The 23,015-nt window shown below is 49.4% G+C and overlaps 1 protein-coding gene across 5 annotated transcripts in view; it reads left to right on the top strand.

Moving 5' to 3' along the window:
• The window catches only part of Znf827 (zinc finger protein 827), a 177,712-nt gene that overhangs the window by 90,646 nt on the left and 64,051 nt on the right, over positions 1–23,015 (top strand). For all 5 annotated transcript variants that reach the window (XM_075976530.1, XM_075976527.1, XM_075976528.1 and 2 more), the window contains 3 exons: positions 552–791; positions 2,869–2,926; positions 22,704–22,807. In XM_075976530.1, coding sequence (XP_075832645.1) covers positions 552–791; positions 2,869–2,926; positions 22,704–22,807 — 402 coding nt within the window. The remainder of the gene's footprint in view (positions 1–551; positions 792–2,868; positions 2,927–22,703; positions 22,808–23,015) is intronic.

Below are 23,015 nucleotides of genomic sequence, written 5' to 3' on the forward strand. Positions count from 1 at the left end.
CTTAGACAGAAAGCCCTTGATGCGGGCTTTAGAGACAGGGAAGAACTTGTCATCTTAGTAAGCTCGCTCTTATCTGATTTGCTGAAACTGGCTGAGCTATAAAGTCAGAACAGTCTCTGGCTGCTTTCTCTGTTTACAGCCAGCACTGGACTTAGGGTTGGTCAGGGAATCCCTCACCAAGAAGCCTGAGCTTCTAGGCAGCCAGGCTGTTAACTCCGTGACCTTGGGTGCACCACTCTGTTTCTCAGGCTGTCCTGTTTCCAGCCTTTTCTGGAAGCCAGGTGGGTGGAGCTAATGGTTTCATACTGTGTCTTAGGGTCCCGTGGCACCCACTCTTCTAGCCCCTTTTCTAACACAAACCTCATGGTTTTCTTTGTAATTAGCGACTGAGTTGGCTGGGGATACACCTCAGGGTGGAGCATGCGCACCCCTTGCATGCACTGGGCCCTGGGTTCAAGTCCCAGAACAACAGACAGACAGAAAGACGGCAGAAACTGGGTTTGCTTCAGAATGAAGGACGGCTCTGGTTTCTCTCACCCACCTGCTTGCAGCGGAGAGCTACAAGGAGACACAGGCAGTGAAAATTAAAGAGGAACCCATGGAGGTGGACATCCAGGACTCCCCAGTCCCCATATCTCCCAGCCGGACCCTTGGCTACAGCACTTTAATGGGGCGAGAGAAAACTGAACCCTTACAGAAGCTTCCAGAAGGTAGAGTTCCCCCGGAGAGGAATCTCTTCAGCCAGGACATCTCTGTGAAGATGGCTTCTGAGCTTCTTTTTCAGCTCTCCGGTAGGTGAATGGGGGGACATGACACTGGCTGGAAAGTCCTTCTTGGGAAGGGGAGCTAACCCACACCATAGGGGGTTTGGAAGGATCTGTTTTGTGTATACTGCAATGTTAATGAGGTATTGCCAAATCGGATTCCTAACTTACTTGTAGAAAATGTTAGGATTTTATCTATGTGGCAGTCAGATGACAGCGTTTGGGAGCAGCTTCCCTTCTCCCAGCACATGGAGCCCAGAGCTAGAGCTCAGACCCTCACATTTGGCAGCAATCCCTCTGCCTGCCGAGCCCTCTCACCTGCCCAACTGGCTTTAACATGGTTGGAAATTAGGGCTCTGTGCAGTTCTCTGGTGATCCCTTTGGCCAGGCTCAAACATGCACCTCTGGGAGGTGTAGTGTTGATCTGATTCACGGCCATTTCTTTCCAATGGCGAAAGAGAAACTTCCACGTCCTCCAAGAGAACCTGTATTGCTGGGGAAAATCATGCTGTCTGAGTTAGTGAAATTTTTATTATATCTTGCTGAAAAAATTTAAAAGAGAGAGAGAGAGGAAAGTAAAAAGTGGAAGGACGAAGGCCGTCTCCAGCTGTGGTCTGAGAGGTGTTTTTGTAGATCAACCCCTTTTCCTTCAAATGCTTGGAATCCAGAGGTGTAGGATTTAGCCCTGTGAAGGGTCTGGTACCTGAGCTGTGCTTTCTCTCTGCTTTTCCAAGCTTCTCCTGTTTGTCCCCAGAGAATCTGCCGTGCTGCTCCTCCTAGACCACGAAGACTGGTTTTGTGTGTTTACAAGATTGGTATTCTGGCGCGCGCACACACACACACACACACACACACGCAGACAGCCTTCACATCCCTGTTACATATGGCACTGTTGTACCCTTTAGAAACAGTCAGGGAACAAGCTGAAGTCAGTGCCACCCTGACAGGTCAGCTTCTCCGTGGCCTGGAGACACTGCCACAACTGAGCGGCTCTCAGTGACACTGAGATTCTCTAAAGTGGTGGAGATACTAACTCAGTAAGTTTTAAAGGACCTTGCTCATGCTGTCCCTTTTCTAAAAGCCTCGGCTTCATAGATAGTGATTTAAGAGCATGGATCAGCTGAAGGCAGGACTGTGTGGCTCTGAGAAGACCCACCCTGGCACAGACACAGCCTAGGTGACCCCAGACCAGCCATCCTGCCCAGACTGCATGCTAGCTAGCTAGCAACCGTGGATGCTGGCAGGCCATCTAGATCCTCCCTTGGTGTCACTGTTGGAAGGAGGGGAAGGAGGTGTGCGTGTAAACACGCACGAGTTAGCTTCCTTAGCGTCCCCTCAGTCAAAGGCAGCTGGGAAAGGTGTATAAGCCTTGTTTACATTTTGCAAAATGTCCCCAAGATGAGATTTTATTTTTTTAAACCTACCTGGTCATAAGATCTGAAAGCTTTGTAGGTTGGCCAGGTTTTCTGCAAATGCTTCAGAGAAGCCTTCGAGAGCTGTGATGGTCAGGGGAGAGTCCTCACGTTTGTGCGGGGTCAGCGAGGCTATGGTTCAACTTGGTGTTCTTGAAAGCTAATTAAATAATTTTTGACAGCTGCTGCATACAGACCCCAGGATACACGAGGAGCAGGCTTACCTCTTATCTAATGACATCGTTCTGTTCCTGGTGACATTTATTAGAATAAGCAGTCCATGACAGCACCAAGAGCTCTCTGGCCATCCTCGGAAGGAGTCGAACAACGCAGACTGTCGTCAGAGCTAGGGACAGAACAGTTGCCACAACTGCAGTTGGAGGGCTTACCTAAGGAAAACAGAAATTACCAGCTAGGGAAAGATCGGAAGAAACAACTTACTGGGTTCCTAACCTGCGTGCATGTTTGGGTGTGTTGTATGCACTCGTGCTTACTGAGGCCGAGTTACAACCAGGCAGCACCCACACCTAACTCGCTAGTTCTGCTTGCTCAGTGTTTAGTAGTTTTGTGGCTGCATCTAGATGCGTTTGATTTCCCCAATAAGATAAGAGAGAAACTGGGTGTTTCTGTCTAAAGGATGGAAGTAAACTGAGCGTAACCCAAGGCATGTGTTTCTTTCTGTCTCCTTACAGAAAAAGTGAGCAAAGAACACAATCACACGAAGGAAAACACCATTCGGACGACCACCAGGTAGGCAGCTGCTGTGCTGGGCCACCCCTGTGCCCGTGTGCTGGGTCACCCCTGTGCCCGTGTGCTGGGCCACCCCTGTGCCCCATGTCACCCCTATGCCCGTGTGCTGGGTCACCCCTGTGCCCGTGTGCTGGGTCACCCCTGTGCCCCATGTCACCCCTATGCCCGTGTGCTGGGCCACCCCTGTGCCCGTGTGCTGGGTCACCTCTGTGCCCCGTGTCACCCCTATGCCCGTGTGCTGGGTCACCCCTGTGCCCGTGTGCTGGGTCACCCCTGTGCCCCGTGTCACCCCTGTGCCCGTGTGCTGGGTCACCTCTGTGCCCCGTGTCACCCCTGTGCCCGTGTGCTGGGTCACCTCTGTGCCCCGTGTCACCCCTGTGCCCGTGTGCTGGGTCACCTCTGTGCCCCGTGTCACCCCTGTGCCCGTGTGCTGGGCCACCCCTGTGCCCGTGTGCTGGGCCACCCCTGTGCCCCATGTCACCTCTGTGCCCCGTGTCACCCCTGTGCCCGTGTGCTGGGTCACCCCTGTGCCCGTGTGCTGGGTCACCTCTGTGCCCCGTGTCACCTCTGTGCCCCGTGTCACCCCTGTGCCCGTGTGCTGGGTCACCTCTGTGCCCCGTGTCACCCCTGTGCCCGTGTGCTGGGCCACCCCTGTGCCCGTGTGCTGGGCCACCCCTGTGCCCCATGTCACCTCTGTGCCCCGTGTCACCCCTGTGCCCGTGTGCTGGGTCACCCCTGTGCCCGTGTGCTGGGTCACCTCTGTGCCCCGTGTCACCTCTGTGCCCCGTGTCACCCCTGTGCCCGTGTGCTGGGCCACCCCTGTGCCCCATGTCACCCCTATGCCCGTGTGCTGGGTCACCTCTGTGCCCCGTGTCACCCCTATGCCCGTGTGCTGGGCCACCCCTGTGCCCCATGTCACCCCTATGCCCGTGTGCTGGGTCACCTCTGTGCTCCGTGTCACCCCTGAGCCCTGTGCTCCGTGTCACCTCTGTGCCCCAGGTCACCCCTGAGCCCTGTGCTCCGTGTCACCTCTGTGCCCCGGGTCACCCCTGAGCCCCGTGTCGTCACCACTGTGCCCCGTGTGCCCAGGCCTGTTTCACTCATGCATGGGATGCTCTTCTTCAAACCGTGTGGATTCGAAGGAGTTAAAGCTTTCTCAACATTTTCTCCCAGAATTCTCAGCTGTTGCAACAAGACAAGCTTCTAGGATAAAGAGAGAGACAAACCTTAATGTTTATTAGATAAGTACAAGGGACAGGTCTGCTGGCTGGGGGATTTTCCGTATGTCATTGTTTTTATTCCTTACGATAAGTTTATGAAGTAGATGGTTTTATCACCTTTGCAGCAGCCTACTTATTTTCTTACTTTTTGGTACTTGGTTCTGAACCCAAGGCCTCTTCCATGGTGAGGGTTGAAATGGGAGGTGCAGTTTGGAGGCTTAGGCTAGGGCAGGACCAAGGTTCTTCTGGTGGTTCTGCATCGCCCTGGCTCTGCTATCCCATCGTTATTGACTTGAAGCACTTTCTGGGGGAAAGGATTTTAGAGCAGACAGAAGACACTGCTTCTGTATAGTTGAGTGAGATGGCTCAGCAGGCAGAGGCACTTGCTGCCAAGCCCGACCACCCGAGTTCTGTCCCTGGAACCCACAGAGGAGAGAGAGAATTCTCCTCTGACTTCCGCACACATGATACGCCGACCTCATAAACAAGTAGTCAAATTATTTTTTTTTTAAGTTGCAAGAGCTGGGCACCATGTTGTATCTTGTAGTCCCTACTGCTGGGAGCTAAGGCAGGAGAATTGCTTGAGCCTCAGAGTTAAGGCATCTTAGACAGCAAAGTGACAGCAAGTCTTTAAAAAGAAAAGCGGGAAAGTGGGTCTGAACTACACTGTAGGCAAGAACAGTTCCCACTGGCAGAGGTTCTGCTCAGCAATGTGGATGGCCCACCTTCGGCCATCAGTCAGTGTGGGTGCTCTCACAGGGCCCCGGAGACCCACCCTCAATAAAGAGTGAGGTGGGGGCTGGTGAGATGGCTGCTCTTCCAGAGGTCCTGTGTTCAATTCCCAGCAACCACATGGCTCACAACCATCTGTAATGAGATCTGGCGCCCTCTTCTGGTCCGTAGGCACACATGCAGACAGAACACTGTATACAGAATAAATAAATCTTTTAAAAAAGAAAAGTGAGGTATATCAAGGGCAGCAAGCACATCTGCAGAGAGCAGCTCTTCCCTGTGCAGGGCCATTCCCCACCTTTAGCTTGCTTCTGACTCAGCCCAAGATAGGAGCTGCATGGGGAGTCAGGGCCAGATGAGTTTATAGGACAGTCAGCCAGGAAACTGGTTCGATCAGGAGTTTGCTTACCTGGGCAAGCAGAGTTGCATTTTTTCTGACTGATCAGTTGACTGGTTTTATATTTTTAATTCTTTGTGTGTGTGTGTTTACATGTGTGCATGTATGTGAGGCCACAGAACAACCTTGGAGTACTTCTTCAGGTTCTTCCTCACTTTGCCTTTTGATACAAGGTCTCTCAATGGCTTAGATCTCAGCAAGTAGGCTAGGCTGGCTGTCAAGTGTGCCCCAGGACCCACCTGCATTTTTTTTTAAGTTGGGTTCTGGAGGATTGAATTCAGGTCCTCAATGCAAGTACTTTACAAGCTAAGGCATCTCCCCAGCCCTGTTCTTTCAATCCTTGAAACAAATGATAGTTAATGAACGATTTTCTTTCAGGCTGTAAAGACCTCATTGCACCATCAAGTATAGACAGAATTCTCTGGGATTTTATCCCAAGATTTTCTTTTCTACTCAGTTCAGTGGAATTCAGAATATTGGATATCAAAGAGAAATGAACACAAAATCAGTTTGCCTCATCCCAGGCTAACAGTACTAGGGAAAGAACCTTTGTCCTAGAATGGAAGACGGACCGTCCGTCTCTGAAGGGACAGGGATGGACAACTGGTCCTGTGAAGATGGTCCGCAGATTGTCTGGGTGGAAAGCCTGTTTTGTCTCTTGCCTTGGATGCCCCCGCAGGAGATCTGAGTTTATGCAAATGCTGGTTTGCTGCCTCCGTGGCGTCCTAAGTCTGTCTGCTGTGTCCCAGGGTCATAACCTCAGATGGAGTTGCCGTGGTCCATAGTCACCCAACCACAGCAAAATAATGACACGTGCTCATTCCACTTACCTTCCACGGGACCCTCGAAGGTCATAGCTCGGGCTCCTAAAGTGGAGTGTGAGTCTGGGCTCTCTTGAGGGGCTTTAGTGAGGAACTGCTTTTGGATGGGAGGGGTGGGGGCAGGGAGTGTCTATGGAGGTTGTGGCTTTGGCTGGGAACCTCCTTCAGCTCAGTCCCCTAGGGGGCCCTGGAATAGGAGGTGCTACAGAGACCATGCAGCCTCTATTGTGGGCGCCAGATCCTTGCACCCTAAAAGCTATGTTTCCTGATGGAGGCTCCCACTGGGAGGGGTTTTCACTAATTGTACTGAAGGAAGGAGCTAGGCAGGCCCCCAGCAGCATTCCAGGGAGGCTGCTAGACCCTGAAGAGTAAGCATATGCTAAATACTTACAGAATACATTACAGAGAGGTGTGTGAGTCCATGTTGTTCTGTGCTTTTCCCATGCTCTGGGAGGAGGGAAGAGGACTGAAATATGCGTCTGGTATAAACTGTGTTGGCTGGAACCAAAGCTTAATTATAGTTAGAAGAGATTTTTATTTTTAAGCATTCAGCAAAAAGGAATCAATCGTAATTTCTTCTCTTGCTGGGAGATTATTATAAGGAAGAAAAACCTAACTCAGATCCGCCTGAAGCAATGGAAAAGTTGCTTCCTAGGAGCCCCAACCAGACATGTTCAGAAGCCAGGATTAGGCCCAGGGTTTATAATTCCACAAAACCCTGGGTGTATTTTTATTTATTCTTATAGACACCTTGGCCAAATCTACAAATTGATTTCTTTTTCACCCCTTACCTCATGGCTTGAAGTGGAGTCAAGCTGGCCCAACTAATTGTCCCTCACGAAGGACAGAGGAGATGACAGCTGTCTGGTTTCTGACTCTTTACTGCTTTCAAAGGCCCTGATTTTGTATGCCCAAGGTCGGGGGGGGGTTATATTTTAGGGGATGTTTTGCGGTAGCTCTCAAATAGATTTGTACAAACGCTCCATTCTCATGTATCTGTGTTATAGTACTTACTGGGATATTTGCTTAGTTACTTTTTTGAGTCAGTCTCACCGTGTAGCTTGGTTTGACCTGGAACTTTCAGCCCTCCTGCCTCAGCCTCCCGGTACTGGGATTGTAGGGATGCAGCACCCCACTTGGCTCGGTTATCCCTCCTCTAGTGTTTATTTCCTGGAAGAAGCTAACTGTTTGGAACAGTGGCTTACCAATGGACTCCAGAAGTTTCTACCTTCAGGAGTTATATGTAGTTTAATCGTGGAGGAGCCCTGGGGGCCAGCCTGCCTGTTCAGTGCAGCCACAGGGCCTTTTCCTGCCTCGTTCATGCTGATGAATCCCCAAGCTCCCGCACTTGGGCTGTCTTCTGCTCCTGAAGTTTGGGGAGTTCCAGGACATGTAACTGGCTGCCTCCCTGTCCTACATAAGGCCATAGCACCCCTCCATTTGTCTATCACTATTGATTTCTATGTTCCTTACGCCCACAGGGCCTGTGGGAAAGCACAGTAGCCCCCAGTGAAAGGCACTGTGGCTTGCCGTTCCACCGGCTCTGCTGGGAGGCCAGGGCCAGGTGCTGTGCTTGACATCGGATGCTCAAGAAGCCCTCGGGCTGCGTGTCCTGGCTTCTCACCCCACTGAGTTCCCAGTCCAACTACAGCACTGCCCCTCGCCCATACCACTGTTATAAAACATACGATATGGAGAACAGGAAATGACAAGGGACAGCATGTCTTGGCAGTTTGTAAAAGGAGACTTAGCTGAGGCTAGCCACTAGCAAATTCCTGGGTTCATTTATCTGTTTTTTATCCCGCTGTAACGGAGAATTTCACAGATACGCGGGGATGGAGAGAGAGGCCAGTCACCGTTTAGACTGTGGTCGGTTCCCACCCTGGGTCACTTTATCTGTTTTTCCCTTGTCACCTCTTCCCATAGATTACTCTGAAACAAGTTCTAGGCATGAGAATGCGTGTATGTTGTACGCATGTGTGTGTACATGCGTGTGTAATGTACATGCGTGTACCTGTGTGTGTACGCCATCATGTTTCTTCATCTGTTGCTCTCCACTTTAAGCTTTTGAAACAGTGTTTCCGACTGGTCTCTAGCTTCAGCTTCTGTTCCCGGCTCTTTCTTTGTCTGTCTTATTTTTATAAAGATGGGGTCTTACTGTATAGCTCTGGATGTCCTGGAACTTACTCCGGAGACCAGGCCTTAAACTCCCAGAGATCCCCCTGTCGCTGCCTCCAGAGTGCTGGGAGCGAAGCCGTGTGCCACTACCTTTCCCAACTGCTTGGCTGACTGCTTGCAGGTTTTACATCGGCCCCGGGAATTCAGACTCCAGGTTTTACACAGGTTTGACGTCGGTCCCGGGAATTCAGACTCCTTGTGCAGAAAGCACTCTCTCACTGAGCCACCTCCCAGCCCCCTTGAGATTTTCATTTTGAGAAATGGTTTGATTGCTTTTGTTTCTGCTTTATTTGTGATGGTGCTGCTCTTGGAGCCGGGGCCTCGGGCAAGTGCTATTCCGGCACTGTCCAAGTGAGCCACATCCCCAGCAGGAACCGGTTTGAGAATGCCCTTTCTTATTTTCAAATCCTAAGACCTGAGAATCAGCTGTGTAAATTAGAACAACTTTCCCAAAAGAGAAGGCAGAAAATAACCCACCAGACTGTACCAGATAGCGGGGCGCAAAAATCAATTTACTTAGCAGCTGGAATGATTGGATCATGCGATTCTGCCTTGACCCTGCCCCGCTGCCCTTGTCTGCACCCTTATAGGGCACCTGCACTAAATGCAGCCTGTAAATTCTCAAGCCACCATCCTATCACACGTTTAACCTTTAAGAGTCTAGAAAATTCAGGTGTAAGGAGGCCCGGAGGTCTCCTTTGAGAGCGGGTCCTGGGTGTGCCTAATGCCACCTTCCTGACACACAGCTGAGGGAGAGAGTTCTTGCCAGGATCAGGAGAGTAGAACAGACCATGGATGAGTCTAATAAAACCCTAATTTTTATAAATTTACTTTCCCAGCACATGCCCCGTTTCTATAGGGAGTAGATAACCAGCCATTATGGTCATTTGGCAGATGAAAATACATGAGGCATAATTCTATAACCGGATTCCAAAGTTTAGTAATGGAAAGGAGGCCCGAGTCCTCCGCCATGGCTCATCCCCCAGCCAGATGCTGGGTGGGATGGAAGTAGGGAGATGGATTCCCAGAGTGAGCGAGCGAGTGAGCATCAGATAGCTCCCGGCAGGTGAAGGGATGGATCCAGTGTTGTGTAACACCATGAACTTTGGACAGTAGCTGCCAAGAGCCCTCTCTTATCATTTATTGCCTGTTCCCATTAATAATCCAGTGTGCATTGTGGGAGGAAGTCAGATTGCAGGCCTGGAAGACAGCACGCACACTTTATTCCATAAAGCGCCACGTGTTTGCATGCATCCTCCTTTATCCATGACTGCACAAGAAGTGAAAAAATCAGAGACAGACTTGTATTGTACCGTTCAGACCAACATTTAATTTGCCCAATTTTCCGTATCTGAAATGCAGGCTATTTTTCTGTGATCTAGATAATGGCAGAAAACATTGTTTACTAAAAAGACATATTCACTTGATAGTGTCCAATATAGAATTTTCCTGCGTGGTGGCTTGGATATATGTCCTTAAATATTTATGATTCAGTAATAGAAATTGCACAGATTGGTAAAAGGTGTCACATGCTGCCTCTCTCCGTTCATGCAATTTGCCCTTCTCACATCTCTGGCAAACCGAAGAGAATAATGGTGTTATTACTTTAAAAGTTGAAAAATTACTTTTGGAATACTGAGTGAGATGGAAGCAATTAAGAAAAGAAACAGGAAACAGCAAATGAAATTTGTGATTTTTTAAAATCTTTTTATATTCTATTTACCACTCATGTTTTGTGACTTTATAACTGAATACATAGAGAACATCAGTGCATTTAATATTACATCACTATTAATTTCATGGAGCCCCATTCAATTAAGAGACTATAATTTATTTTTTAATGAAGCCAGGGTTGTTTCAGGGCCACATGGTTATCTGCATGAAATTTTAAGATATCCTTTCCCTACATGCAGCCATCTTCCAGAAGATTGCCTCAAGGAATATATAGATGTTTTGATGTCTCTGATGCCGTCACCCGCTAACCATGATGCTTTTGTGCATGGTGTAGCAGGACGCAGGGCCTGCAGCTAGCCGCCTTGGCATGCACGTTGAACTGAGAGTCTTTTCATGGAAATACATCTTCAGGTTATCTTTAAATTTTCATTTTTCAAAGAAACTGAAACTGATTCTTGCAAACAGTTTATTATAGACACGTGAACCCCTTGAAATACTTGGTGCGTTATTGCCCGTTGTACCTGCCCTCCTCTCTCACTAAGCTGTCCCCTCCCTCGGCTTGTGCAGGCGACCTCTGGCCTGGTCTCTCTCATCTGTGGCAGGGATACCAGAGTTGAGATAAGGCTCTCGGGGAGCTGTCCAGGCAGTATGGCTCTGAAGGGGCAGGGTCTGAAGAAGCCACTGGTGCCTTCCCTTCAAACCGTGCCCTGGTGTGTTCCTCCTACTGGCTGACATTGGTCTTTTGTCTAACTCTGGAGTGTCTGGGATGAAGGTAAATGCTGAAGTCTCGGTGAGGAAATAGCCGTTGTCCGTGGCAGGCACAGTGGCAGCCAGTGGCAACAGAACTGAAGGCAGATGTAGCGTGGGTGCTGACCTCAACCCTGCTCTCATCTGGGGTTTTCTCTGGAACTTCCCCAAAGCTGTTACTAGAAATCCAACAAATAGGCAGAAGCTGACTTGTCACAGTGGACTAGCTCTCGAGTGACGGCTGGCCACAGGGTGTCTGTGTTGTACGCAAGTGGTCCTTGCACCATTGCAGGGAGGGCAGAGCCCCCCTGCTGGCTTCTCACAGAAAGCCCCATGTCCTAGTTTCTGTGAGAAGTCGCATTCTCCCTGGAGACCTGGTCGTCTAGGAGTTGACATTTCATGCGTCCGGGTGTGCCGGGTTCCCTTCGTTGGTCTACGGTGGCTTGGGATGCCCTGATCTGGCCTCTTCGCTTCAGTGGCCCTGACAAGGCCTGCATTGTGCACCCTGCTCTGGGAAGTTCCTTGGCCCCCTTTGGATGAGTGCTGAAGCTGGGCCACAGGAACCTGGGCCCTGAACCTTGGTTTTAGGTTCTGTGTGTTGGCCCACCTTTAGGAAGACCAGAATAGATGCCGCTGTACCTTTCAAAGAAAACAAGAAGCATCCCACGTGTGTGTCTGAGCTATTTTCCCCGAAGCACACAGTTTTTCTCCCGCGTGTTTTGTTGTTACTGTTGCTGTGTTCTGTTTTGGGTTTTGCTTGTTTGTCTCCTGCAGCCTCCCTCCCTTGCATAGTGTCTGCACTTGGGAAACCCGTGCTGAAGGTTACAGTGTTGCCAGGTTGTTTCTGTTTCTATGGTTTGGCTTTTTACAACTGTCATTCCACAACCATGCTTTGAAAGACCTTTTTAAAAAAGTAAAAGATTTAAAAGTCATCAAATGGCATAGTTTTTGTGTGAGTTTTTCAAGATAACTTTTGGACTATATAGAATATAAACTTAAGTAATCATCATTGATAGTGCTTCTACTGGGAGAGCCCATTGCTAAATTGCGATGGTTGTATTGGCAATGGATATATTTGTGTAATTTATTTCTATGTACTCAAAAATTACCCAAAACAGGACCTTGCCATATATACAGTTTATAATCTTAGTTTACCTAGGACTATGTTCTGTAGTATGTTTGAATTAGTCAGTGTAACTCACTATTTTCCTTTTAAGATTTGCTAGTATTATTAAGCATTTCCCTATGTCACACTTTACTTAATCAGCCCCGTTGCTAGAAGACCACGCATCCCCACATGTAACTAATGCTGGAACCGCTGCTGAGATAAATGGACTCAGGCCCTGGCCTGGGAAGGCAGCTGAGCAGGAAACGTGCCTGGCCCGGCATGCCGCATGCCTGTGTGAGGACATAAGCTTGGATCCCCAGCACCCTCCTAAGAGCAATGCATACCTACAGCACTAGTGTTGGGGAGACAAGTGGATCCCTGGAGCTCACTGTCAGCTGAACTGTGAGCGTCATAGCCTGGTGGAGAGCAATGGAGGAAGATCCTGGAAGCCAGCTCCTGGTCTCCATTTGCCTGTGCTTGTGCGTGAAGACACGAAGAAAACATTCGCATTTTCCAGGCCAAGCTGCCTTGTAAAATTCAATCTCATTCTGCCAGGAACTGCGGGACAACAGGAAGGTGGATAGGGGCAGGTGAAAATTATAAGTGTTTGAGACCTGACAAACACTACACTTTTAGTGTAAATTTTAAAGTGGTGTGTGTGTGTGTGTGTGTGTGTGTGTGTGTGTGTGTGTAGCTCCCTGCACAGGGCATCGGATCCTCTGGATCTGGAGTTACAGAGCTTGAGTTAGAGTTGAGTTGCCTGAGCTTGGTGCTGGGAACCAAACTCAGACTGCCCAGAAGAGTGGTATACCCTCTTAACCCCGGAGCCATCTCTCCAGCTCCTGAAGATTTTTTTAAACCAATGATTTAGATTTACTATATTTGAGTTAAGACATTTTAATTTGTTGACTCTCATTTCATCTTGGAGGTTCTTCCTGTGATGAGGCATGGGTGTTTCTTTCCTCCCGTCATTTAGGTATCATTCTGTTCTGTGGATAACGTGGGTTGTATTGTTTGGTTGTTACTGTTGTATTTGTGATGATGACGATGAATTTCAAAACAAAGCAAAGAGAAGAAAATCATGTGTCACCAAATTCCCACCTCAGCGAAAGATTCAGTCTCCAGTCCTTGTCCACCATTCTGATACTTGTGTTTGTTTCTGACAGAGGCATCATGTACTTTAGGCTAATGTTCTACCACAGAGCCATGCCACGGAGCCGTGCTACAGGGCCAAGCCAGAGAGTCATGCCACAGAACTTTTTAATTTTTATTACAAGAGAGAGTCTGTGTGTGTGAATGCATGCATGTGTGCATGCCTGTCTGTGTGAATGTTCACACCACAGTGCACACATGTGGAGGTCAAAGGACGATGTTCAGAAGTCAGTTCTCACCTTGTACCATGTGGGTTCCATGTACCGAGCTCAGATCCTTGGAATCAAGTGCCTTTCCCCACTGAGCCATCTCACTAGCTCCGCTGATTCTCTGAGCATATGTCTCTGTAAGGATACTCCCAGCATGCCACGTCACACCTTAAAGAGTGAGCAACACCACCAGTTCTTCATTGTTGAGAAGCTTCTGTTGTCAGAATAGGGCCCCCATCAGAGCTCACCCTCCCAGAGCTCACCCTCCCAGAGCTCACCCTCCCAGAGCTCATCCACCCAGAGCTCATCCACCCAGAGCTCATCCACCCAGAGCACCCACCCAGAGCTCACCCACCCAGAGCACCCACCCAGAGCACCCACCCAGAGCACCCACCCAGAGCTCACCCTCACAGAGCACCCACCCAGAGCTCATCCACCCAGAGCACCCACCCAGAGCTCACCCTAACAGAGCACCCTCACAGAGCAGCATCAGGGGCGGGGTCAGTGTGCCTGGGCCACCTGGCCCACAGTTCTGCTCAGGAGCCCCCTCCCTCTGAGCGGCAGAGCCAGCCTGTTTTTAGGGCACATGTCCTGCTAACCTTTGCCAGTGTCCAGAGACTTAACCCACAGTTTCCTCTCCTCAGTCTCTAGTTTTGAAAGTGTATCCAACACGGTGGATCGTCAGGCTCCGAAACCCGCTTCTGAGCTCTCAAGAGGTCTCTGTTTATTGTGTGCCTTTTAGGCTTGGATAAAGAATTTCTAGTCTCAGAAAATCAGGGTGAGAACTCATGACAGTATCTGGGATGATTTTCTCCCAAATTGCTCTTGGCTGCCATCCAGGACTAGCGATAGAAGGTGAGATCTCTCAGGAGGAGGGTCCTCCTTTCCCAGGTCCTGAGAAGAGAAGGGGTCTTTCCTCAGCGCCACTAAGCCAGTGCCCTTTTTCGTTTATGGTGACTTTTTTCACAGTCCTTCACTTAGAACCGTGTTACAAAACAAACATACAATGACATGCTCATGTGCTTGCATGTATTTACATATGCTAATAAATCTCTTATTCTAAATTGTTATCAAATAAATTAATCAAAGAATGTGATATTTAAGGATAATTAAATAATTAACAAAATAAGCACTCCCTTAGAAAGAAGAAAATTGGAGTAATCATGAAAATGAAGTTGAGGACTAGCGATGTGCTCTGTCAGGGGTAGAAGGCTTGCCTAGCACGCGTGAAGCCCCGGTCCAGCCGTAGCATCGCTGGGCGTACAGTGATGGCCTGCTCTCCTAACACTCCTGCGCTGGGGGCCACCCCTGAGCACACAGCAGGTTTCCGGCAGCCTGAGATCTGTGAGAGGCTGAGGAAATTTAAGCGGTGGTGGGGTATTAAATTGAAAACGAAATACAAATTAGATAGTCCTTACTCAGAAATCAGAAACGTTTCAAGGCTCAAAGTTTTGTTCTCCAACATAGCAGCGCATGTGGAAAATTCCACATCTGTCTCCACGCGATAGGTCACCGTCAAAACACAGGTGCACTACAATTATCGTATATGATGACCTTCCCGTGTAGGACCTATAGGATCCAAATGGATTTCCTGTTTAGATCCGGGTTCTGTCCCCAGGGCACCTCTCTTCACACGAAGATACTCCAAAGTGCACCTTGTCTCCGGCGTTCCAGGAACACTCAGCCTGCAGTATTATTTGGTTCTTTTCTTTCTTTCTTTTTTCATGGGAAAGTACACAGTGTTGTCAGTGGTTTGGTACTGACGTTTAAGCACAGGCTCACGTAGCTCTTCTCCCATCCCAGACTTTCTCCTGCCCCTCAGTTCCTTGAGGAGCACTGTAAAGAATCCAGCACTTCCCTGGTCCTCATCTTCCTTGAGCCAAGCCTGTAGTCGGTTACTGCAGCAAGCCGTGGCCTTTGTGTAGACATTCCGGTTTCCTTATCTAGACATGGAGATCCCATACAGGAACTCCCTGTAGCCTCTTGCCTATGGTCATGGCACATTGTGTGTGGGCAGAGAGTCTCTAAGTGTTCGATGCATCTTTGGGGTAGCTGTTTTGTCACCTGTCTCTTGTGGCTTTTGGAAAAGTGGAAGATTGTTCTCTCAGCTACAGCTTCCTGATCGCTTCAGAATGAACTCAAACCTTCTAGACGTATTTTCTACCCAGAATTTGGGGAGAGAAAAATCAGGTACATAGATGAACAGATAACTAAGAAACTTTGGTCTTGAAAATATACTTTCTTTCACGCACTATAGAATCTGTCAGGATAATCTGCCTTTTGCCTCTGATGTGGATCCACTCCACCTTGCTGTGCAGCTCTGCATCCCCAGGAAGAACCGTCACAGGGCGGTCGCTGTCTCCGCTGTCATTCTGTCTGTGCCGTTCCTGGCTCAGAGCTCCAAGACTGCTTTCCTCATTGGGAAGAGCAACAGCAGCCGCTTCCTCAAAAAGGCTTATTTTGTTTATTTATTGGCAAGTGTGTGCGTGTGTGTGTGTGTGCACGCACCGCACAGGTGTCCACAGAGGCCAGAATCGGATATCAGAGACCCAGGAGCTGGAGTTACAAATGACTGTGAGCTGCCTGATGTGGGTTCTGGAACCAAACCCCAGGAAGAGTAGTCAGTGCTCTAACCATTTGGCAATCCTTCCACTCACCTGGCTACTTGCTACTTTGAAGACATTGTTCTTACTCCAGGTGAAGTTATTGGCTCGCTCTCTCTCTCTCTCTCTCTCTCTCTCTCTCTCTCTCTCTCTCTCTCTCTCTCTCTCTCCTCTCTCTTTCTCTCTTTCGTGTGTGTGTGTGTGTGTGTGTGTGTGTGTGTGTGTGTGTGCACGCACACTCACATGATTGAGCTTGTGTTGGGGGCTCACTAATTTGGTGAGGCTCCCTGGCCACAAGCTTCAGTGCTCCGCCTGTCTCTGCCTCCCAGTGCTGAGATTTCAGAACCCACAGCCACACTGGCTCTATGCACAGTCACTGGGAATCTGAACTGCGATTCGCATGCTTGCGCAGGCAGGTGCTGAACTGGCAGCGTCGCCTCCTCGCCCTCAAGGCTTCTCTTCCAGGCTATGTTCACCTTCCCTCCCTTCCTTCAGTGTTTTGTTCTGTCCTAGCATTCCTGTGGGAACTCCTGCAAAGCTGGTTCCGGGATTGACTGTGGGCCCATGAGCTTTCTGCTCACATGGAAACAAGTCCTGCTGGCCCTCAGATGTTAAAGGTGGAGATGTTTGTGCCACCACCTAGCACTTAGTGAAATGTATCACTGTTTAGAGCCATAATCTTTTACGGACGGCTTTATTATTTATTGTAAATCTCTCTTTGTTCAGCCCTGTGTTGTTGACCCCGTAGCCCGTGCTATGTGAGGCCTGGCATTGGCCACTCCGGGTGACAGGGCTGCCACTTCTTATCTTAGCTCTTAGATTTTTTGCTACAGGGGAAAAATGATCATACACATCAAAAACCGTTTCACTTCTATCTAGATAAGAAACTCAAATAGCTAATACATTAGAAGGTGTCTTTCCTCAGTAACCAACAGGAAAGGAAGCAGGTGACTTGGGTCTGTTGGAAGTTCACCCAGCTCCTAAATGTGGGTGCTGACTGTATGGACTGTTTAGATGAGTTGACCAGGTCGCCTGCCTCCATCTAGGCAAAGAGAGCACACTAGAGTAGACACTGATGTTCTTAAATGAAGATAACCTATGACCCCATCCCACTGGGGACTCGTTACTGCTGCCTGCCACGTTCCCAACAACGCAACCAAAATATAATTTTTTCTTTCTCGTTTTTCTTTTATTTTCCCCAATTTTTCTTTCATTCTTTCATTCATCCATTCAATTTTTACTTCCTCAAACTTACCCTTTTCAGGGTGGGGGAGGGTGGGATCTAATGTTGCCTTGAATTCACTAGGTAGCTAAAGGCGATTTCCATCTTCATCCTGGTCCTCGTGCCTCCGTGTCCCATGTGGTAAGTTACTGAGAGGTTGGCCGCCACGCCTGCTCACTTGGTGCATCAGTTGAACTCATGGCTCAGTGAGCTCTGGGCTCTTGCTCTGCCAGCTGAACCACATCTGCAGCCCCATTCTTCTTGCCTTCTGATAGTGGTCTCTGTCTTAATTAGGTTTCTATTGCTGTGAAGAGAGAGGCACCGTGACCGCTGCAAGTCTTATAAAGGAAAAACACTTCATTGGGGTGGCTTCCGTTTCCAGAGGTTCAGTCCATTACTGTCATGGTGTGCAGGCAGACACGTGCTGCAGAAGGAGATGAGAGTCCTACATCTTGGCCCGCTAGCCATAGGAAGCTGACACTAGGCATGGCTTGAGCATATATGAGACCTCAGAGCCCACCCCCACAGCGACACACTTCCTCCAACAAGACCATATCTATTCCACCAAAGCCACATCTAAGAGTGCCTCTGCCCATGAGCCTATGGGGGCCACTACAGCTCTTTATAGATCGGGTGCTGTAGAGCCGGCTCAAGGGCCCTGTGACAGTCACAGACCGGCTCATTTTCTGGAATGATTTGTAGCCAACTTGGGTTTCCGACTCAAGGACTGTACAAACTTCCTTCCCTGTCCATCCTAAAGTCTGGCTTGTTTCCCTTCTGTTTTGCTCCCTGTGGGGGCAGGGGAGCCCCAGGTACCTTTGGGACTTTCCCCGACCAAGCAGTAACTGCATCCTCACGGTCTCTTAACCATGATGCTTTGAGCACCAGAGTCCAGCACCATTGAGAGCCGTTGGGATTCTGCATGTCACAAGCCTCTGCCCTGTGCAGCTGGAAGCTACAAGTGTAGGGTATGGCTCTCGACATCATAGCCAAAAGTAAGATTACCTCTGCTTAGAGCCCCAAGCCCTCGAGGCTGGTGCTCTCCAAGGGTATTTTCCTCCAGCATGGTGAGGATATGAAGATGGTGCTCATAGCCAGAGTGCCCTGGAACCTAACCTTTCCCTCTTTTTTTATATGTTCGAGAGGGTCTCATTCTATAGTGCGGGCTAGCCTGGATCTATGTAGTAAGCTGGGCTGGAACTTGAGGTCATCTTCTGTTGCTGAGATTACAGGCATGAGCCACCACACCCTGCTTAGCCTTCGCTCTTCACCTAGGCCCAGCTGAGAGCAGCTTGCCTGCAGAGGCAATAGGAGGGCGTAGCTCGGGGGATAGGAGGGCGTGGCTCGGGGATTAGGAGGGCGTGGCTCGGGGAATAGGAGGGCGTGGCTCGGGGAATAGGAGGGCGTGGCTCAGGGGCTGTGGAAGTTTTAGAAAACTGAGGCACAGCTTAGGTTTTAGAGAGAAACTGACTAAGGTCAATTTCACTTCCCTGGACTTCTCAGCTTATAAAAAAACCAGAGCTTACTCCTGCTCTCTACCAACCTGCATACTGGGACTCTCTCTACTGCTCACTCGTTTGTTCCTTCCTTACATGGATTCTGAGAAAGACCCGTGGGTCCGTGTTGTTCAGGATAGAAGGCAGACAATGAAGGCAGCTGCCCTGGGTTCAGACTTCGCTTCAGCTCAAGTGTGGACAACTCACCCCTTCCCTAAGAAGTCTATCAGTACGATAGGGATGTCATAATGGTGGCTGTCCTCACAGGTCTTCTGGGGGCTGCCTGAAGCCGCGCCTGAAGCAGCGTGAACGTGCACTAAGCACTAGAACTGCACTGTGTAAGCCTCAGTAAGCCCTGACGGTACCTCTGGAAGATGAGGTCTGAACCACATCCACAGTGATGAAACTTGGACTGGAGGGATTATTTGACACAAGTCGCTTAATTAAGTGGCCAATATGGATGTCAACCTACCCGGTCCTTTAAGCTCATACTGTCAATGCAGTGGTCTAGCCTGGGACTAGTGCTCTGTTAACCTAGCTTCTCTTCATGAATAACTTGACTTCCGTGACTTCTAGGCATTTCTGCATTGATCCTCTGACTTCATAAAACATGGATGCCCCTTTTTGGTGCATTTTTGGTTTTGGCATGACACCCCTCACATTCTCTTGTCTCTAAAGACATCTTTCTTTCTACACAGGATAAAGCTGGCATAAAGAATAGAAAACTTAACTTGGAAGTGGCCTTGGCCCGAGATCACTTTTTCTTTTTGACTCGGTTTCCTCCGAGGACTGCACTGCTCACTCGCGGGGACCTGGGCTATGGAAGAGGGTGGCAAGCTGCAGCAGTGCCCCGCACAGCTAGCTGCAGAACCCGGGTGGCTGTTTCCCATGTGGAGCGTGGCAGCCCGTGCCCACTTCTCCCAGGTGTCAACAGCCCTGTGGTCGTCTCTGCTCCTTCTTAAAGCCTTCTTCCATCTGCATGCCCTCTGCCGGCTTGCAGCCCTGCCCCCCACCATCGCCACTTCCCGTATGTACCATGGTGTGGCCACATGCCAGGCTGTCTATGTCAGTAATTGAAACCAAAGGCCTTCCCTGCCTCCCTCCACTAGCTGAAGACACTGCAGCGCATCTGTTCTGAGGTCAAAGCCGTGCTCCCAGCACTGGAATCCCACTCATCTCTCTCCCTGTGGCTTTCCTGCCGCTCCACATGCTGGCTGTCCCCAGTCCATGGTCCTCAGGCTTCTCGGAACCCAGCAACACTACCCTCCTTCAGATCATCTGGGGCCTCCTAGACCAGGCCAATCTCCCCCATCATCCAGTGCCTTTCTCCTGCATGGACTCAGCCACTCATCCCACTCCCTATCTCGTCCTTCATGGCTGGGACATGCCTCTCATCCAGATGTGCTCACATCCTGATCTCTCAAACCATGGTGGGTGTGGCTCTCATGTTCCCAGGCCCGCCCATCTCAGGCACTCACTAAGGAGCTGCTGGAAAACTGAGGGCAATCTCTGGCCATATCTGTAAAAGTGGGGGCAGGGCACAGTTCTCAGTGGTGCGGATATTTCTAAACACACTTCAAGGACTGCTCTTGGGATTTCAGGGTCCCCAGAAGGAAGTTTCTCCTAGGTCCTCCGAGTCCTCCTATTTCAAGGTGGCTCAGCCAGCTGTGGTGCCACAGGCTTACGATGTCAACACCTGGGAGACAGAGGCAGGAAGATCATCCTTGGCCATGGAACAAGTTCATGGTCAGCCCGGAGAACCTGTCTCAAAAATAAACTGGGAGATGGTGGTGCACTCCTTTAATCCCAGCACTCAGGAGGCGCAGGCAGGCAGATGTCTGTGAGTTCAAGACCAGTCTGGTCTACTGAGTGAGTTCCAGAACAGCCAGGGCTATACAGAGAAACCCTGTCTTGAAAAAAAAAAAACGAATGAATGAATGAATGAATGAACAAATAAATAAAGGTAGTTTCTGCAGACAGAGCCATAATAACATGATAGACGATGGCCTGCTCACCTTTCCTGAGGCAGTGTCACTCTGTGTGTGAACGTCAGAGTTAATGACATGGTGTGTGTGTGTGTGTGGGTGTGTGTGTGTGTGTGTGTGTGTGTGTGTGTGTGTGTGTGTGAATGGGGATGGAACCCAGAGTCTCATCCATGCTTCAGCCCAGCCGTACCTGGCATCAGGAACCTTCGTGTCCCATGTCTGACCAGCAGTATCTCTTACTCCTTAAACGTCCTTAGAGTCTTAGAAGTCTTCCTCGTGCAAGAACTGGATACTGGATACTATCCTGATCCCCACAGCTAACTAAGACTTCCAAATCAGAATGGCTTTTCCTTTGTTCGGTGTAATGACTTCTATGTGAAGGGGACTTCCCTGTTTGTTAACTTGAAGGGAAAAGTTGATTAACTTGTTCTCCTTTGGGCTACACATTTTTTAAAAAGTTCTAACTTATTGAGCACCTGCTGTATACACTGGCACCATGCAAAACACAGCCCATGGACGTCTGTTCGATCCTCACACCTCCTGTTGATGTGTGGGCACTATGATCCTGTTGATAGAGGAGAAATGGAGGCCCCGGGAAGTTAAGGACTGTGTGTGAGGTCACACCACTGTACTGGTGTGACTAGAGTTTCAGTTCTGGAATATAGGCACCCAGCCAACAAGTGTTTCTGTCACTTGTAGCCTATGTGGCTGTTGGTGTAAGACTGCCTTTCCTGTGTCCGTGGAGTGAGCCACAGCTTGTGCACTTTAAAAGTCCGATTAGATTGCTCACTGCTTATGACACAAATTCCAAGTGTCCCAGGCAGAGCCATGGTCCATGGAGCCTCACAGTGATGGTGGAACCGCATTGCCAGGCAGAGTCATGGTCTGTGGAGCCTCACAATGATGGTGGAACCGCATTGCCAGGCAGAGCCACGGTCCGTGGAGCCTCACAGTGATGGTGGAACCGCATTGCCAGGCAGAGCCATGGTCCGTGGAGCCTCACAGTGATGGTGGAACCACATTGCCAGGCAGAGCCATGGTCCGTGGAGCCTCACAGTGATGGTGGAACCGCATTGTCCACTGATGTGCACTTCCCTTTATGAAAATGCTCCCTCCCACTTCTATCCTAATGCCATCCCCTTGACATTTATTTAATTGTTGTAACAGTAGTAATAGTCTAGGGCCATACCTAGAAAGGCAGCCAGGTGTGGGCTCTCGTGCCCTGGGGTCTGTTCTGTGTCCTGTGCCTTCAAGCTGCAAGTCACCCTGCTTTCTGGGAAGGTCTGGCCAATCCCAGGCCTCCTGGGAGGCAGGAGTAGAGCTGGGAGAGAGTGCTTCTGGGTACAGGCTTCTGCTACAGCTTCAGGCTTATCTGGCCCCCAGCTTGAATCAGGTAGGCTCAGCCCGGGGGTTCCTACAGAACCTTTCCAGTTCCGGCTTGAGCTGCAGTTTCTTTGGGCCCAGCCAGTTGTTGCCTGCGGTGTAGTGGCCCCAGGCCCGTCTTGTGTGCCTCCCGTGTGTGCTGTTGGTCTCCGAGGGGTCAGGTGACAGATTATGGAACAAGCAGTGTCCATCTCCTCCACTGGAGAAAATAGAGAAGTTTTTTCTGACTCGGCACCAGTAGTGATCTTAATTCATGCCCAGAAAGCACGTTAGCAAGGAAAAATACATGCAACCACTGAGCTGGCCCTGGGCTTGAGTTTCTCTATGTTTCCAATGTGATGTCTTAGGGGCTGGAGTGAGGCTCAATGCTTACGAATGCTTGCTGCTTTTGCAGAGGACTCGGGTTTGGTCCCAACACCCATGTCAGATAGCTCACTGACATGACGTCATGTGGTTACATGACTTCAGCTCCACTGCATCCCACACTCTCTTTTGGCCTCCATATGCACACACACATACACACATGTACACACACACACAGACACACACACACAAACACACGTGCATGCATACACACACACACACACGCACACAAATAAAAATAAATCTTTTTTTGTAAGGGTGATCTTTTATTAGTGGACCTTTGGTATAAAAGTAATGCCCAAGTGATGTTCATCTGAGAAAACCTGCCCTCTTTTCCTCGGTCACAAGCATACTCTTATTTATATTTCTTAAAAGTCATTGAGAAAGCTCTGGTCTTTCCAGTATTGTGTGTGTTTGTTTGGAGCCAGATGTACTGGGTGTCCTAAATAACTTTAATTTACTAAACCTTGCTCCTCTCCTACCCCAGCCCTTTCTTTTCAGAAGACACATTTAGACAATCACCATTCACCTCCAATTCAAAAGATCTACTGCCTGGAGAAGCTGCGCCGCACGGAAGAATACCAGCTCCAGGTAAGGACGCGTTGCCGTGCTTCCATCCTCTGGTGCTTGCGAAAGGCTTTTCTGCAGTGTTTCCAGATGCTCGTGGCTGAGGTGTCACAGCTATTCCTGTGCAGACAGGTCTTAGAGAAAGGGGAAATGCCTTTGGGACGCCACAAAAGTTTACTAAAATAAGTGCATGTTATGGTAACTCTTTTATCTCTATTTTAAGATCCCATAA

Source organism: Microtus pennsylvanicus, chromosome 6 (genome assembly GCF_037038515.1).
Source record: "Microtus pennsylvanicus isolate mMicPen1 chromosome 6, mMicPen1.hap1, whole genome shotgun sequence".
NCBI classification, from domain to species: Eukaryota; Metazoa; Chordata; class Mammalia; order Rodentia; family Cricetidae; genus Microtus; species Microtus pennsylvanicus.